The sequence below is a fragment of the Ananas comosus genome, linkage group 1, assembly GCF_001540865.1.
Source record: "Ananas comosus cultivar F153 linkage group 1, ASM154086v1, whole genome shotgun sequence".
In the NCBI taxonomy this organism is placed as follows: Eukaryota; Viridiplantae; Streptophyta; class Magnoliopsida; order Poales; family Bromeliaceae; genus Ananas; species Ananas comosus.
In genome coordinates, this window is record NC_033621.1 from 23,620,621 (window position 1) to 23,638,983 (window position 18,363).

The 18,363-nt window shown below is 36.9% G+C and overlaps 5 protein-coding genes across 6 annotated transcripts; 2 read left to right on the forward strand and 3 right to left on the reverse strand.

Annotated features, from left to right (window-relative positions):
• Positions 52–1,342, reverse strand: LOC109716713 (probable UDP-arabinopyranose mutase 2). The gene has a single exon (XM_020242266.1). It carries the CDS (start codon positions 1,301–1,303, stop codon positions 248–250), a length of 1,056 nt encoding a protein of 351 aa, XP_020097855.1. The 5' UTR covers positions 1,304–1,342; the 3' UTR covers positions 52–247.
• On the reverse strand, positions 1,287–3,720 carry LOC109716720. Its single transcript, XM_020242276.1, has 3 exons — positions 3,578–3,720; positions 1,489–1,618; positions 1,287–1,401 (listed from the first exon to the last, which is right to left on the reverse strand). The coding sequence occupies exons 1-3, from the start codon at positions 3,686–3,688 to the stop codon at positions 1,382–1,384; spliced, it is 261 nt and encodes an 86-aa protein (XP_020097865.1). The 5' UTR covers positions 3,689–3,720; the 3' UTR covers positions 1,287–1,381.
• Positions 6,294–8,831, forward strand: LOC109709134. Its single transcript, XM_020231204.1, has 2 exons — positions 6,294–6,989; positions 7,725–8,831. Exons 1-2 carry the CDS (start codon positions 6,588–6,590, stop codon positions 7,938–7,940), a joined length of 618 nt encoding a protein of 205 aa, XP_020086793.1. The 5' UTR covers positions 6,294–6,587; the 3' UTR covers positions 7,941–8,831.
• LOC109726439 (fimbrin-2-like) lies at positions 10,572–11,586 on the forward strand. The gene is made up of 4 exons (XM_020256051.1): positions 10,572–10,872; positions 10,991–11,176; positions 11,272–11,432; positions 11,577–11,586. Exons 1-4 carry the CDS (start codon positions 10,786–10,788, stop codon positions 11,584–11,586), a joined length of 444 nt encoding a protein of 147 aa, XP_020111640.1. The 5' UTR covers positions 10,572–10,785.
• Positions 13,042–14,818, reverse strand: LOC109717951. 2 transcript variants are annotated; one of them, XM_020243924.1, is made up of 4 exons: positions 14,603–14,818; positions 14,188–14,361; positions 13,957–14,091; positions 13,042–13,355 (listed from the first exon to the last, which is right to left on the reverse strand). In XM_020243924.1, the coding sequence occupies exons 1-4, from the start codon at positions 14,606–14,608 to the stop codon at positions 13,299–13,301; spliced, it is 372 nt and encodes a 123-aa protein (XP_020099513.1). In that variant the 5' UTR covers positions 14,609–14,818; the 3' UTR covers positions 13,042–13,298. The 2 variants fall into 2 exon arrangements, with proteins under 2 accessions (XP_020099513.1, XP_020099505.1); XM_020243916.1 differs by lacking the exon at positions 14,603–14,818 and adding an exon at positions 14,459–14,600.

Consider the following 18,363-nt stretch of genomic DNA (forward strand, 5'->3'; position numbering starts at 1 on the left):
TAAAAATTAAAAAGAACTAAAATAGCACCGTGCGCCTATTCACGAGTCCTATGAAAAAGAAAGTAAATAGAAACTCATTACAGTTTTTCTTTTCTTTCCTTACATAAATGAGTAGCTTCATATAACAGAAGCAATAATTAATTATTCGACTCCGACACCAAGCATTCTGCAGGAAGATAGAGTTTATTGTAAGGGAGAAGAAAATTGAGTTCAAAGAGGGGGGCAAAAAGATAAAAGCAATGCATCACTACACTCCTTGAGAACCAAGAGCTTTCCAGAGATTCACCCACTCTTCCATGGCAGCTGCGGCTTGCGCATAAGCTGGATTCAGCGGTCCCAGCTTCTCCCTCACCATCGCTGCAATCTCAGCTACACAATCCTCTGCTTTGACGAGTGTTTTCTGCAACTGCACGGATTGAAAGAAAGGCACCACCTCCTCCATCAGCTTCACTCCCTCCCATTCCCTCTTTAAGCTCTCGATCGCGCTGCCGCCGTCAGCGGCCTCATTCCTCCACACATATGGCAGCCCACTCTTCACACCGACTCCCAAGTGATCGCATACCGCTTTTGCACACAATCCGCTCCATATGTCCTCCATGGTCTCCCACCTCCGCTTCCCCTCGCCAGGAAGTCGCAACCCCGGAAGCAACGCGGGCCCCAGTGCCTCCCTATTGAACGCGATATTAATTCCGCTCACGGGCATCATTGACCCAATGGGAACCGTCAGAACCGCATCCACATAGCGTGCATTCCGCTCGCTGGGCTTTGCGGCCTGCGTGGGGGAATCGTAATCCGCAACGTTGAGCAACAGGCCGCAGGATAACACGCAATCAACACCATTTCGAAGACTGAATGGGTACCCACGGACGAAGTCCGTGCCCTCGCGGTACGGGTCATAGAGTGTGTTGAAAAAGAACGGGGTGGCAGGGTTCTCTAGATTGGTCAGGTGCTGTGCCACAGCATTATTGATTAGGACGCCGGTACTGTCCTTTGCAGGAAAGCAATCATCATCGATGGAGATGATGTATTTCCTGCAAGAGACGAGATAGCCAAAGTAGCGACATGAATGTCCAGAGAAGTTGATGGAGGTGGCACCTGCAACCCCCTCCATGTCGGATTTTGTGTACAACTGGAGATCAAAGCCTGGGGGTATTTTCAGGTCTTCTTCCATGTCGGGATCCTTGACAATTATAATGTGGAACGGGGAAAAGAACGGCCGCCATGCCTCCAGGAAAGCGGTGAGGTCGGACCGGAGCGCGGCTATCACTATGTCAACCTCGCTCTCCTTGATTTTCAGAGACATTTTCTTTCCACCGGAACCAAGAAGTAATCTCGAGAGGAATAGTTTTTTTGAGGTTGATAACACAATTTGTATGCAGCTCTAGAACTTCCCGGAGCACCCTGTAAGAGAGCAACTGAGATTGAGTTCTTTTTTATATATCATATTCAAGTCTAGTGTAAAGAGTCAAATGTAAAAGAGCACATTACTCGTAGGAAGAACAGGGGTTAAAATCTGTTTAATGTTGAGTGACTGGACAAATAAAAGTATCTCCTCATTGCCAGTGTCCACAAATAACTTCAGAACCTTCTCTGTCAACTTCCCTGCTTTCAACGTTCTCTATAAATTAAAGAGAAGAAAAAAAAAGTGGGGAGCAGTTGTTAGGGGAAGAAGCAGCACGAAGAATCAGCCAATCAACTAAACAGGCAAAAGGAAGATAGTTTGTGAAAATGAATGTAAAAAAGATTAAAAAAACAAAAAGGAACAAAAGTTAGAGAATGCAATGTCAGTAGAATGACCAAAAAAGGATCTTTGTGCGCGACTGTCATCCAGATCTGTCCTCCTATTTACCACCTCCCTTGACATCTTCTTCACTGAGTTAAATTAACCTTAATAATACCAGGGAGTATGTCACTCAACATCTATCAGAAAAATAGATAATCATGGAGTTGATACTCATAAAGATATCAAGTATCACTGAGACAACCAGGTCTGGATATAAAAGTTAGTTTATTTATAATTGTAAAGGCAGCTTAGCTTTGCAGCAGCAGAGGGGAGAACAAATGATGGTGTTTACAAAAGGAGGTTTTACCAAACAAAATTTATCGCTAGACAAACGTGTAACTTTAGGCCAACAGAGAGGTCATCAGGATAATTGACATTTAATAATGTACAGCAAGACCCGAAGGCTCCTGTCAATATGTCGATGGTTGATTATACTCGTTAGTACTCAATGGGCAGAATGACATTGCGACTCAAGTTTTCAGTCCAATATGTATCAGTAAATTTGCTGATTCCTTTGACAAGAAATAGTTATCAGCTTATGCCTAGAAGAAATAGTTGTTAGCACATGCCTAGAGGCTGTATTTGTTGACGCAATTTGTGCACCATCGTCACATAAGAATCTTATGCAGAAAAGAAAGAAAGATGGAGAATACATTATACAAGAGTTGATGCTGTGACTGCGATAATGGGAAGGCTACTCAAGAAGCACGCAGAAGTTCTGCGAAGTGGAAGTTTGAACCAATGTTGAAACAAGTTTGCAGCAGGTGTAGGAAACTAAAGTTGCTACGCCATAGCCAGCCGGATGAAAAAAAAAAAAAAAGACGCTCTTCAAATATACTTGATTATTCTTCTAAGTAGTGTAAATTACTAATAACCCTATCTTTTGCTGGGCAAACAAGGCTAAAATGTACACAACCAACATATAGAAATGTTATCAACAAATAAAACCAAAATTTGGAAGCGTTGAGCTTCTTTTAGATAGAAGTGCCTATTGACCGTATCTTGGCCACCTAAAAGATAATTCTGAGCAGATCTCAGTTACCATACATAGACCGTAAAACGAAACCAATCATAATATCTTAATAGAACCTAAAATACCACAAGAAGTATATGGCAAAGAATTCGAGATGGTGCAATCATAAATGACGAGATTTTACACATGTAAAACTAACGGAGGCTTAAGGAGCACAAGCCACTTAGATATAACACCTTGAAGGGAACCCCTGAACTCAAGGTCATGATTGCCTATGTTCGGATCTCTAACATAATCAAAGCCGAACGTCGCAGCTCTGTAACTTCGATACCAAGTAACATCTTATGCGCATTTTGTGGTACTCAAAACAAACAGCATTAGCTGTAACCTGCACTAAGAGTTGCGATGTGCACCGTAGATAGACGCACATTGCGAAAGTCAAAGTCTGCATTTGGTGGATGCAAAGAGAACTACAAATTCGAACATCGAGAACTAAGTACAAGTTCCAAGTAAAAAAAAGAAAGGGATCTTTGAGATGGGTCAAGTAAACAACAAATAACAAATTCATGAAGGCACAATCGAAACAATTCATAGCATCACAGCATTACTTAAAACCCTAAATCAAACAACAAGATTCAACTGATGCCTTTAAATAATTTATCTTTCTAGGGCAAGATAGAAGATCCTTGAATTACCCAAGTGCAGCAACTCTCATTGAAAATTAGCATCCCACAAAAAGATTGAGAGAAAAAAGAGATCTGCAGTATGATGATTATTATTATGATTGCAATTAATGTTTTGGATGTTGGCTGGATGGGTACCAGGAAGAGGTCGATGAGGATGAGATCGGGGATGGCGGAGAGATCGGGGATGGCGGAGATGTGGAGGACGGCCGAGTCAATGGCGAGAGAAAGCAGGGACGGCGGTTGCATCAACCGACTTTCGGGCCTTCCTTTTCTAGTCTGCTAGCTGTAGATCGCCGCGGTGCGGTCGAGACTTCTGCCAAAAATACAATAATAATAAAAATAATATTAATAATTAATCAGGATTAGGATCACCTCGCAGAGTTGCTTTTGCTTCCCCCTCTTTTTTCTTTTTTCTTTTTTCGTTTTTCTTTTTTTCGCTGCCCTCCCTCGCTTGCTCGCTCGCTCTCACGTGGCAGACTGGCAAGACAAGCAGGAGAAAACTTGATGGAACCCAGCACTTATCCACCGGACGAGGAATTCAACACTGTCACACTTACAGCATATCATCAATAACAAGCCAATCACATTTCTTTCTTTTCAAACAAAAGTATAATAAAAATATTTTTTTACAACCATGATGGGACATATATTCTTAAAAGGATTAATTCGATTGGTTTGTTACGCCACGTCACTGATATATCCGTTGCATTCTAGAATTTTTTCCACCGGACAGTGCCGCGCCCGGGTCAATGCATGGATTTTGTTTTTTTTTTTTGGCTTTTTTGTAAGTAACGTAGAGGATGACTAGTGCATAAAGTTTGTAAATCTTTTAAAAAAATTATTTGGCTAATTTCAAATGCTAATGCAAAAAAAAAAATTATTCAAGAGTATATTGCACTTAAAATTAGTTAAACTTTAGTTAAGTCGAGCTAAAGTTTGGGTAGGATCGAATTTAGCCCGACTAAATTTTCTCGGTTTGAAAATATTCGCGGCTATTGTAGACGAAAGTTCGGTCCGAAATGACTGGACCGTTCCAACTGAACAAAACAGTAATCCCAACCCACCTCTACTTGTGTCAGATTTAGCCTGGCCTGGCGACCTAGCCCAATCTGTGAAATAATTCGGACAAAGCACGGATCAGACTCAATTTTGGTCCACTCTACTGTGAGCTCATGTAATGAAACTGCACATCTGAATTTAGTAGAGGTAGTAGAATAAAGGAATTTTTCTTTTCGCAATCCTGCATCTCTCATTTTTTTAAGCAAAATCATAATTTGATTTCAAATTTTAGTTTTTTAATACAAATTATTAATCTTTAGCCAACTATATTAGATATAGTAGATCTTTTGCAGAGGAACTGCTAGTTGTAAAGGGGGGTCTCTACTGAGCACTCTCTCCTTCCAACTACACTGCACGAAGAGGATGTGATGGGGATGAGGCAAAAAGCCAATTGCATTGCTAAAAAGAGGCGAATGAGAGTTTAGCGAGAAAATTAACACACCTAACGGTGATCCAAAAGCTACGCCGAACCAACCGTCAATATCCATCATGCTCGTACTGCTGTCATTAGCTGGATCACAAGACGGCAAAACTTTGGATAGGAAAAAAAAATAAAAATTATCACAGCATAATTTTTTATTTTACTTTTCAAATAATTACAACTTAGATTATCCAAATAATTATGAAATATATATGAAATGCTGGTTACAAGACGGCGGGATTGCACCTCATAAAGAGAGATAATCTGATATGGTTTCTCCGTTTGGTTGGGGGTTAAGGGGTGGAATAACCCCTTAATCCCCATTTTATTTTCAAATATTTCTAAAAACGGGTGGGGTTAGCTAACCCCACCTAGCTAACTCCACCTCAAATGGATTATTCCGGGTTAACTAACTCCACCTAATCCCACCAAATCCCAACTAAATACTATTTTTTATTCATAATAATCCACTATCCTTCTTATCTCACCTATTCCAACCAAACACTATTTTTCACTATTTTGACTTAACTCTAACCTCTAACAAAACACAAAAATATTTTAACCCCACTTTAACCCTAAACTTAACTCTATTCCTGAAATAATTAGTTTTTCCTTAACCCCGAACCAAACAGTAGTGAATGATTAGAATGGTTAGTTGATTCTCCATCAGATTTAGTATTGGTTCTTTTTTTTCCTGAAACTCGAAGGGTTAGTAGTGTTTACTACAATAGATCAAACTCGCAAGCACCAACTAATTTTCTTGACGGGTTAGAAAGGATTCAAAGCATATTAATTTTTATCTTATTCTCTTCCTTTCGCTTATCATTCTATTTGAATTGGGTTGAACCGGGAACAAACTTTTCGCAGATCATCTATATCTATATACAATACGTGAAAGGGGAGCCTAATCAAAGGCTCTCCTTGTAGTGGGGTGGTGGGGCTTTTTTTTCTCACACACTCTCTCTCTCTTATTTTTTTTTTTTTTTTCTCTCTCACTCTCTACTCACTCTCTTACTTTTTTTTTTTATTTTTTCTCTCTCAACACTGTCACACTCTCTCTCTCTCTCTCTTACTTTTTTTTTTTTATCACCTTTTCATTTTTGTTTTTGCCAAATAAAATATAAAATTTTATTACAAGAATTAATTTTATTTTTTAATAAGTCAATATAACAAATAAATATAAAAATTTTATCGCGTGGGCCAATTTTAATTTTTAATAGTCAAAATAACAAATTCGTATAGTTTTTGTCTTCATTTTTTTTAGTCATTTTTATAATTCATTCTTATATTTTTATTACAACAAATTATTTTTATTTTTTTTACTTTATTTATTTATTTATTTATTTTTACGAAATTATTTCGACGCAATATGCGGATCCTTCAAGAGCAGTAGATTAAACGAAGGAAAGTATATATTGCCTCCTGGTTAATATTCCTAACGGATCGGAGCCAATTTTAATTTTTATTTTCCTTATTTTTAAGATCCTCAGTTACTGTTCGATTTGAAACGGGTCGGGTTACCCGGATCCATTAGCATCCCAGCGCTCGTGTCCTGTTCTCACAGTTCCCACGCAATTCCCGTCTTAGCCCGACACGTACGGCGTGCTCTGCCATGATCTCTGCTACTTTTGCCCTCGCCCGCCGCCGTCTCCTTGCAGAGATGAGATGGATCCCAAAATCGCCCCCTACTCGCAAAACTCCGATCTAAAATCCGCAAATAAATTTAAAGACGAAGAGCAATTTGAAGAAGAAGAAGAAGAGGGAGTTGGGGAATTAGTCGAAGAAGTAGATGAGAAGGAGAGGGGGTGGAGCAGGTTGAAGAAGGCGGCGGTGGCGGGAGCGGCCGTGGCGGCGGCGCCAGCGGTGGTGCCGCCGGCGCTGGCGCTCTCGGCCGTCGGCATCGCCCTCTCCCTCCCCTTCGCCGCCTGCCTCGCCGCCCTCGCCTGCACCCACTGCCTCATCCGCGCCCTCCTCCCTTCTTCTTCTCCTTATCATTACCAAAGCGGTCGATCGATCGAACACCCTCGGTTCGGCTTCGATCTGTACACGTCGGATGAAGATGACGAGGTTCCCTCAATTCACTGCTTCTTTTTTTTTTTTCTGTCTTCAAATATAAGTTATTTGCATATATGTTGTATACGAATATTTTATTTTATATGCAACTTTTTAGTAAAAGATTATGTAAAAAATTGGTAGATGAGTAGTAATATGCTAATTGCTAATGATACGCTGTTTCTAAATTATTCGTCTGGAATGAGATTATCACGGACAAAAGTATTTAAGTTAGAAAAATTATGGCAGAGTCAAAATATCCGTACGTATAATAAGGAGACAATCCATACATTTTGCCCATGCTGTAACAACTAGTGTTTTCTTTGCAAAATACTGATTGTACCTTGCGTACATTTTGCCCATATATTTTGGGCAAATACAAAAACATCAAGAAAAAAAACGAAAAAAAAAGAATAGCCCACTGAGAAGAGACGATATGGTCAATCGTTTATGACATATAATGTATAAATAAATAAATAAATAAACTTTTCATAGTTTATCTATGTCTCTAGTGAGTTTTTTGGTATTTTAATGTGGTGAAAAACTGATACTCGACAACATCTTTCTACTTTCCAGTATTCAGCATATCCTATAGATTGGTGCCAATTTTGTGTTTGAGAGCTATATTATATCTCACTTAATTAGTACATTTTATCTTTTTTCACATAATTGCTATCCATATCTAAAGTTACATCAATCATTGTTTCCGCGACAATCAGGTTGTTCTAAACTTATGACTTTGTCCTGCAGTTACTGTACAGTGAGGAAGTGATATGGGACCAAATTGAGGCTTTGCGAACTATACTGGGATACAGTGATACTTTACACTCATCATGTGCCGCGGAACTCCGAGCGCTTCTCGTCTTCACCGGAGTAGAGCCGCCTATCTCTTTGAACGACCCGTTTGATCCAATCGGAGTAAGCGATAATCTTCGGTTCTTGAAGTTTCTCGTCGGAGTTAAATGATCGACGTAGATGAAGAGATGAATTGCATTGCAATTCACAGAAAAAAAAAAAAAGAGGCTAAATTACAGAAAATCCTCTTGTAATAACTCGCTTTTTTACTTTTTCTTTCTGACATTTAAAAATCTACACTTTGCCTCCTGTAAAATAAAAAATGTGCACTTTATCTCCTACCGTTAGGGTTCCGTTAAAAAATATTTTTTTATGTCGAAAATATCTCTCCGCCATCTTCCTGTTGCTTCGCCTCCCTCCAGCTTGCCACCTCGCGGCCTCGCCGCCTAGCCGCCTCGCCGTCCTCCACTGTCTCGCCCTCCGCCGCCTCGCCTTCGCCTTCTTTGCCCTTCTCCTACTGTCGCTCACCTCGATTTTCTTCTACTGTCGCCGAAATCGAGGACGGCGAGGGTGCAGGAGGAGAAGGGGAGCAGGTGGATAAGGAAATGGAGGAAAATCGCGGCCAATTGAGGTGGGAATCGCGGCTGAACGAAGGGGCGGCTGAGGAAGATGGGGAAGAAGACGACAATGACGAGGGACAAAATAGTCATTTTACACACCGTAACCCCCTGTGAATATTTTTTATTTTACAAGGGGCAAAGTGTAGGCTTTTAAATGTCGGGGGGAAGTAAAAAAACAAATTATTATAGGAGGATTTTTTGTAATTTAGTCATCTGGGAAGTTTGAATATGCGGGATTTTCTCTGCTCGCGGAAATATGAGATAGATGGAGAATGTTTGATTTTTTTTTTCTTACCGTGTTTATGTAACTTCACTGTGAGAAAGATTTGCTTTTAGATTCTAGTCTAGTAATTAAAAAGACTACATATGTATGTTTGTCATAGTCCTGTTGTGCTGTAAAAAGCAGGCCATAGTACCAAATAAGTGGGTTATTGATGATGAATTTTTTGTTGATTAAATGCCTTGAAACTGCTTGTAGTTAATTTGGCTTTCCTGGAGATCTAACAGAAAATAAGCTGCGAAAAATTTAAAAATATGATGCCATAACACTTTTTGAAAGAAAATACTATGAACATTTAAAAAATGTAAGCTTTGTTTTAATATTTTACGTCCAACACTTTTTTTCGGGAGTTGCTCGAGTGCTTGAAAAATATTTCAGGCGGGGTTTTTTATTGGCTAAAAAAGTATTTTTCATCCGTTTAGTTTGTATTTTAAAATTTTATTTTTTGGATTGGAGGACTTTATGAGGTTCAAAATTTCAATTTGGAAGAATTAGAATTTTTAGGATTCAAACTCATAATTTTATATGTTCTGATAAATGTATAAAACAATCAAAATAATATTTAAACTTCTCAATATAAAATTATATATTTTAAATTATAAAAAAAAAATTAATAGTGGGCCAAGTGGGCCTGAGGGATCAGCTCCTGAAATGATGGAGAAGCTAAAATAGTTTTAACCGTCACTTTCCCACTAATTTGAATGAGAAACTCGATTCAAATCTTCGACGTTTCCCGTTTCCCCTGCGCGCTTGTACCCAGCGATCAGCGATGTAAAGCAACAAAATATATTGACATTTGGGAAACGATACAGAGTAGGATTTTTGGAATTTATACGTTTCTCGTTTCCCAATCGATTCCCACTTACATTACGAAACGAGAGTAAATTAATTGAACGGCCTAAATTTGAAAATTCTCACGGAGCCTTTTCTTCGTACGTTTCTGCTGCTTTCCGTTGCCCGAGAAACTATTCCCTGCACCCGGTGTATCCACAAATCTAATGCACCGCATTATCAGCTCAATTGAATGGGGAAAGGAAAAAAAAGAAAATCAAAGAAAAAAAAAATGATCTTCTAAAACCATCAAATTTTTTCTCCTCAAAAGTGCAGGGACTGAAAGGAAACTTTAATTTATCCTTTATTTTTTAATCAAAATTGTAGGAGAGAAAGTTATTTTTTTAATATTTTTTCTCATGCAAATAAAATAACGAATAGGATTTTAAAATTCAAAACTAAAATATAATATGTACGGTTTATATGTAAAAATCATTCTTTCGAAAATTCTCTTGCTCTAGCATTCAAGCGTTCATTAGTCTTAAAAAATGAAAATATAAAATGGCATGCTAAAAATTTGCGATGAATAGACATTCAAAAAAGGTGATTATTTTATACATAAGAAATTCGCATGTTATAAAATATAGGAAAAACTTCAAATACTATTATTGTGATTTCACATTTTCGCATTTTAGTATCATGTGGTTTAAAGTGTATCAATTTAGTACCCTGTGATTTTATTTTTATTTTTTTATTATTAATTTTACTATTTTTTTTTTAAATCAGTGATAAAGTTAAAACTAAAAAGTATTAAAGTAAATATTCGATAAACCTAGGTGAGATATTTGAATTTTTTGCATATAATTTAATGAAATACTAACGAAAAAGCTGATGAAAAAATAAAAATGAAACTACGGTACACTAACTTGATACACTTTAAACCGCAAGTTATTAAAGTGAGAAAATGTGAAATCATAGGAGTGCTATTTGAAATTTATCCTAAAATATATTCAACAAATTATATATTGATTTCAAGTTTTCTACTACAACAAGTAAGGTGCATGAAATTTACGTGTGTACACCAAGTACAAGCAAAAATTCCCCTACTTTACACACACTCTGAGCTGCAGAGAAGCCCCACTCCCCTTCAATCTTTCTCTCTCTTTTCTCTCTCTCTCTCTCTCTCTCTCTCTCCACCCCCACATTTCCATTGTAGCAGTCCCCCACAAGATCAAGAGAAGAAGCTCACCAACCAGCTCCATCACAAACCCTAGCAAAGAGAAGGAAAAAAAAAAGAAGCAAGAGAGATCCCAGAAGGGATCTCAACACACAGGAACCCCAAAAAATGGCTGGTTTTGTGGGCGTTTTGGTCTCAGATCCTTGGCTCCAGAACCAGTTCACCCAAGTAGAGCTCCGCTCCCTCAAATCCAAGGTCATAATAATAATAATAATAATAATAATAACAATCTCCATTTTTTCTCATTAAGTTATTTTTATTCTCACTTTTTCAACTTTACTACATTATATATGATGGTTCTTCCTATAATTAGTTTACGTCGATGAAAGATCACGGTAGTAGCAAAGCCGACGGCGGTCTGAAGCTCCGCGACCTTGCGTCTGCGATGTCCGGATTGAAGATCGTCGGCGACGGCCTCACGGAGGACGAGAGGGATTGTTTTATCAGAGAGTCTCACTCCAATCTCGACGACGCCGTCGATTTCGAGCTCTTCCTGCGGGTCTGTTTCATCTCCTTTCTCCAATTTGGGTAAAACACCCATTTTCCAAAGTTTGGTGTTGTGTTGTTGACTTGGATTTGGATTGAGAATTGCAGGTTTATTTGAAGATGCAGGGCCGGATCGGCGCGAAGAGCTCGTCGTCGGCCTTCCTCAAGGCCGCGACGACGACTCTGCTCCACACCATCAGTGAGTCGGAAAAGGCCTCTTATGTAAACCATATCAATAACTATCTCGGCGAAGATGCGTTTCTTAAGAAGTATCTNAACCATTTTCAGATGATATTATGCCACTGCCAAATCACTCTTGGTTTAGTGGTTAGGTGTTTGAGCATTTACCATAAGGTCAGATTCAAACCCAATGTGAATTTGAATTTGAGAATTGTACCCTCAACCTTTAACAGAGACAAGTAATGAGGCCAACAATAATATGTCTAAATTTTCTGAAACATAAATGTTAAATATAAAAATGTTTAAACACCGTTCTCTAACAGCTTAAGCTTTTAGAGTACAACGGTGTTTCATATGGTATCAGAGCAGGAGGTGCTGAGATCGGAGTCACGCCAGGCTCTTAGCATATTAATTTTCTCCCATTTATTTCAAGCCCACGTCATGGGCCGATTAAAAAGTCTCGAGCCCAGACGTGCGGGGGAGTGTTAAATATAAAAATGTTTAAACACCGTTCTCTAACAGCTTACGCTTTTAGAGTACAACGGTTGTTTCATAATAAAACATACTTAATAATTTTTTTTTTAAGAAAAAGATAGCATACTACCTGCTTTATTCATTAAGCAAATGAATTTAGTTATATAAAGTGAGACAACTAGAATCTCAGAAGAAAGGCGAAAAAGGATATAGGTTCTCAAAAGAAAGACGAAGAAAAAAACAACACAAGTAAGATAACAAAGAGCCTAACCAAAAAACAGACTTCACTCATCTCCCCAGAACTCGACCCACTCATTTGCCAACACTCTAATATGATGAGCTGTTAAAGTAACATCGATGGGTAGATTGTGAAAATAACGTTACTTTTTTTTACGCCAGATCATTCATCGTGTGGTCGCCATCAATGTCACAGCCTTCAAAATATACTGAATGAGAATTATAACATCAGGATGACGAGTGAAGTTATGTATGTAAAAAATAGTTGATGTTCTGATGGATGCCACTTTAATGGGTGCATTGAGATGTGTGAAAAATGAACGGAACAATGAGACATAATCATTGGCATTGAATGCAGGTGCAAACACATACTGGAAAGCATGGCTTTCAGGTCACCAGTGCTTTCAAAACAACAAAAGATAGAGCAAGGGCCTGTCTCTTTCACTTCCTCAAAATATTACTTGCTAAATTTACATAAACTATATCATCTCATCACTCACTTTTAACTAAGACAAAATAAACAAGATAAACATTAAAGAAANGCAAATGAATTTAGTTATATAGAGTGAGACAACTAGAATCTCAAAAGAAAGGCGAAAAAGAATAGAGGTTCTCAAAAGAAAGACGAAGAAAAAAACAACACAAGTAAGATAACAAAGAGCCTAACCAAAAAACAGACGTCACTCATCTCCACAGAACTCAACCCACTCTTTTGCCAACACTCCAATATGATGAGCTGTTAAAGTAACATTGATGGGTAGATAGTGAAAATACCGTTAGATCATTCATCGTGTGGTCGCCATCAATGTCACAGCCTTCAAAATATACTGAATGAGAATTATAACATCAGGATGACGAGTGAAGTTATGTATGTAAAAAATAGTTGATGTTCTGATAGATGCCACTTTAATGGGTGCATTGAGATGTGTGAAAAATGAACGGAACAATGAGACATAATCATTGGCATTGAATGCAGGTGCAAACACATACTGAAAAGCATGGCTTTCAGGTCACCAGTGCTTTCAAAACAACAAAAGATAGAGCAAGGGCCTGTCTCTTTCACTTCCTCAAAATATTACTTGCTAAATTTACATAAACTATATCATCTCATCACTCACTTTTAACTAAGACAAAATAAACAAGATAAACATTAAAGAAAAAAAAAAAAAAAACAAGAAGCACAAACAATTCACTCAAACATATCAGGGTTTTGTTATGCCTTCACATTACAATGCAGAGCTCACTCAGGCAATGCAGTTGAGACCAAGACATGCTGTCCAAAAATTCCTCAGCAACCTCTTCTGCAGTTCAAAAACCAAACACAATTAATCACACAACCAATGAGAGATGCCCAACTGCAGATATCTATGAAAATTTGCGCAGAAACAAAATTCCAATATGACCGACCATCTCTAGAGCAAGTGGCAAAGGGCTTGGTGATTGACACCCGAGACCTAAGTTCGAATCCTAATTCATTCACATTTCCAGCTAAGTTTATTTTTAAATGAAAATAAGCGAAGCGGGTAGCGTGCTACCTATCTCTTAAAAAAAACAAAACAAAACAAAATTCCGATATGGAGCAATGCTAGCACTACAATAGCTTTTTAATTGTAATCTTACAACTCTGTCATCCAAGGAATCATAGTACTTCTTTACTAGTCTTTTATTATTATTATTATTATTATTATTAAAACTCAAAAAGAGTTTTTTAAACTCTAGCTAGGTTGTAAGATTACGACTCTCAGATTAAGAATTGTTACCCTACAATCTTTTTTGAGGTGTAGACTTAGCATTTCTCTGTCACCAAACCACTATTATCTCAGTAGGTGGTAGGTGGTCAAGCTTATGATTCTAAAAAAAAGAAAAAAAGCATTTTAGTTGCTAGATTAAGTAAGTGCTTGCCTTTTTGGGAATTTTGTAGAGGAGCTCAGGGGATATCTTGTAGAGGTCCTCATCAACACACTTGGGCTTCTTCTTTTGCTCTTTATAGTGCTTATTAGTTTCCTCTTCTCTTCTCATGACCCCTCCTTTATTTCCCTTAAAATAGCCCAGAAACCATAAATTGATCATTATATATGTAGTGATTTCACCTGCATAACTAAAAAGGAATGAACTGCTACACAAATTACTAACCTTTTTTTCATGGTGGAATTGGTTCTTGGTGGGTGTCACTGCCACCACCTTGAAGAGATCATCCCCTTCTGATCCAAAGAACATGGCTGCTGATTCGAAGTATTGGGTTATTGGGATCTCATCACACAAATTCCAGCTCCCAAATGCTGGGAATTGCCTCCTCTGCTTTGAATTCTGCAACAAAAATCAAAAAAAAAAAAACCATCAATAATCCAATTCGACACATCCGTGCAGTACTGCACCTTCATCTGTTCTCTATACATTCTCGTACTTCAATTTTCATCGTCCAATGAATGTGCGAACTTGCAATAAGTATACAGTACTTAATTTCTTCAATTTAAACTCATTCTCCAAAAATAACTTGGAGAGCTTTTTTCATTGCATGGAATGAATAAATATTGCAGGGGTAAGTTACCTCCATGTGTTCAACAACAAAGATGCAAAACTATGAATTGTGTATATGTGATGTAGAGAGAGAGAGAGAGAGAGAGAGAGGTGTGACGAGGTGAGAGCTAAGGAGGTGGTGGGGCATTTATAAAAGAGAGTAAAAAGAAAAAGAAAAGAAAAGAAAAAAAAGAAAGAGAAAAAGTAACTGAGAAGGAAATGAGTGGTGTTGCTGCTTTTGGAGGAATGGGATGCTGAATAGTGAGAGCTCGTGCTCATGCGGATAAAGGAGCAACTTTTGCTCAGTTTTAGTTGCGAGCCTGTTACTGGTGTGTCGTGTGTACTGTGTGCATGTGTGGTGTGTGTGTTCCATCCATGTGTATGTACTGGCCACGGCAAAAGCAAAGAGGAGAGAGAGAGAGAGAGGAGAGAGGATTTAAAAAAAAAAAAAAAAAAAAAGTTCACGGGAATATTTGGCCTTCTTCTTCTCCAAAGCTCACAATACAAGACGGTGATATGAGGTTGGTAGGTCAATGTTGTTTAAAGACTTAGATAAGTCATATCAAATTATGTCAAAGTGTTTAATTGTATAACTCAAATTTAAAGAGAATTTGATGGCTCGTATCTAAACTTCCTAAATTTAAAATCTAATTATTTTATATTTTAAATTTAATTTATTTTTTAAAAAGTAAATAAAATAGACAATATGCTACTTTTCTATCTAAAAAAAAAACTCGACTTCAATATTCAAAAAAAAAGTGTGAACAAATAATCATGTCATGGCATTGTACTTTTTCATTAGATAAATTTGTGTCGGTACATAATTCTAAATCAAATGGTGTATGTTTTACTAAATCGCAATTAAATTTCAAGCCTTGTTAGTACCACCTTAGAGATAGGAGCAATTCGATGTTATAGAAGTATGTGCTTCATTATACGAACCCATAATAAAAAATTAGAAGCATGTGCTTCATTATACAAACTACTTTCGCGATGTGTATTCAACAGATTCCTGATTGTCATGGATTGTGGGAAGGGGTCAGATTGGAACCTGAGAGATGATGTGAGATACGTATAGGATAAGTGGATGGCAAGGAATAGTGCTCAGTCTGCTGGAGAACAGAATGACTGGACTGACAGCCAGTTAGTAGGGTCATATGGACGAGTAAGGGTTGGTTAATGCTGCTCCCTTACTAGCTATAACTCGATTAGACGTTTGATAGTATAGTGAGAAGAGAATGGCGTGTTTAAACGATGCGTATCCTAGCCCTGAATTAAAATCTTTTTTTTAATTTAAATGTTCTTTTTTTGGTCTGGTTTGGAGTCCCTTTACTTCACTCATGTAGCTTAATTCATTTTTTTTAATGAATAAAAATAGATAACGTGTTATCTTTCTCTCTCAAAAAAAAAAAAACGAAAAAGAAGCGTAGTCGAATTCTTCTACCAACAGAGGTTGAATATATTTTAATTAAATATATGATATTTTGGCTTTCAAAATAAACTTGAATCTATTCCCAATAATGTAGTTCTTAACTTCATTATACTAGTCCATGCGAGTAATTAGGACGAAACTTGTGCAATTCTTAAAGATCTATAATTATGTTCTTAGCTACGGAATCGATACTTTAGGACGTGTTTGGTTCGCTTCTTTTTCACCCTGGAATGAAAATTAAAATAGTGAATCCGTTTGTTGGGTGTTTGGTACGTGGGAGTTCCATTCCAATTCCGATTCCCGAGTGGAATGGAAATTCCCCATCGTCTCTTTTTTCAATCCGGCCTAGCAGGTCAGATTGGAAGTTGAAAACGAGCGAATGAATATTTATTCGGATTAAATTTATTTTTTTAATTTTTTTAATTAAAATATGAGTTAAAAATTAAAAATTAATATATAATTTTAAATTTTATTTGAACTTAAATTAAAAATTAAAATTAATCAAGTATTTAGAATCTAACTTATAGATTTGAATTTAAATTAAATTTTAATTTATATAAAGTTTTATTCAAATTTTATTTCAACTTAAATTAAATTTATGGATTCAAATTAAAATTTAAATTTAATTTTAAATTTGAATTTGAATAAATCAAAATTTAGTTTCATATTTTGAATTATCCACTCAACTTCAAAGTTTAATTTTTTTTAAAAAAAAATAGATTTAAAATTTTTGACATTATTTCAAAATTTTGATGTGAATTTTTAATATTTAATTTTAATTTGAATTTAATTAATATATTATAAAGATAATGTTAGTATATTAATTTGCTTTCGTTTTTTGTATCCATATGAACAAACACGATAATGGAAATAATTATATTTCCGATTCCGATTCAGCGCTGATGAACCCAAACAGAATTATGATAATGGAATCATTCCGATTTTGATTCCAGCTTATTTTGATTCCGATTCCGATTCCGACTCCGACTTCGAACCAAACACGCCCATATGTTGTTAATGCTAATATAAAATCAAATTTTCTTTCTCAATTGTTGATTATTGCTTTTTCACTCTTTCTACTACATGTGTTCATTGCGCAATTAATCATCCAAGCATTTTGAGTTTTGTTATGCTAGTAGAGGATTACAATTGGGGGAGCTCACTAGATCATGAGCCAAGGCAAGTTTAATCTACAGTTGTATATTTTACACTCGTTTTTCAATTATCACATTGAAACATTCGCTAACCTGAGCCTAGCCTTAAATAGGGCCAAGTTATTTTGGTTCAGTTCACTCTGATAATTATCAAGTGTTGCTTTAGACCTGATTATGTTCCAACCAAACCTAACGAGCGAGATTGGCCAGGGCCAAGACTGAGCCCCCAAAACACTCGGGAAGCAAAATTGCTGCGGTCTGAATAGATTAGCTCGGCAGAGAAATTGCTTGAAAATCACATTAATTTGAAGATATTTGGATACACGAGAAAACAATCTATGGCATAATAGCTTGGGCAACCTATATTAGGCTTAATTTGCTCAAATCTATGACTAATGATGTTTTTTTTTTTTGAGGAAAAGATAGTATGATACCCGCTTCGTTTATTCGGAAGATGAACTAAGCTACAAGGATGAGACATCACAGGCCTCGTTTGTGGCTAAACAAACGGCGAAAAAAAAAAGAAAAAGCTATTACATTGGTGTCTCCTCTCCACTGAGCTAAGTTTCTCCCACTAATTCATCAGCTGTTTAATCGTGTAGATTCCAAAACTTGGGTCTGTTTGGATCATCCGAAAGATCGCACTATTTCTGGTCTCCCAAATGACCCACTAATAATGTTGAGAATTCAAGTTGTTTGAGAACAACGGCTTCAAAGTTTGAATAAGTACATTCACTAGAGCATGCCCATCGTACCTAGCGCAATTTGCTAAGAATTTGATAAATGATGCATAAAGTCTAAAGTTCGAAATTTAGTTACTTTACGTTTCGAGCTAAGTTAATTTCTATAAAACAAACAAAATACAGAACGAACGAAATAGACAGCTTGCTGCCGTCCTTTCCAAAAAAAAAAAAAAAAAGTTAGTTTCACTCACATGTCACAAACAGTTCAAACAAGGAAAATAAATTAATTTGTCAAGTACAAAAATGAACCAGCTCACCAGTACCCTCTTGTGAACTCAGCCATGTTCATGCACCACAGTTTCTTTTTAAATTATTTCATTAATCAATCAATATACAACAAACCTGTCGCATGCATGTATCAAATATACATCTACCAATTAATCCATAAGTACGTAACGTAGGACCGAAGCTCACCACCACCGCTCAAAAAAAAAAAAAAAAACCACTACAAACAACACAAACG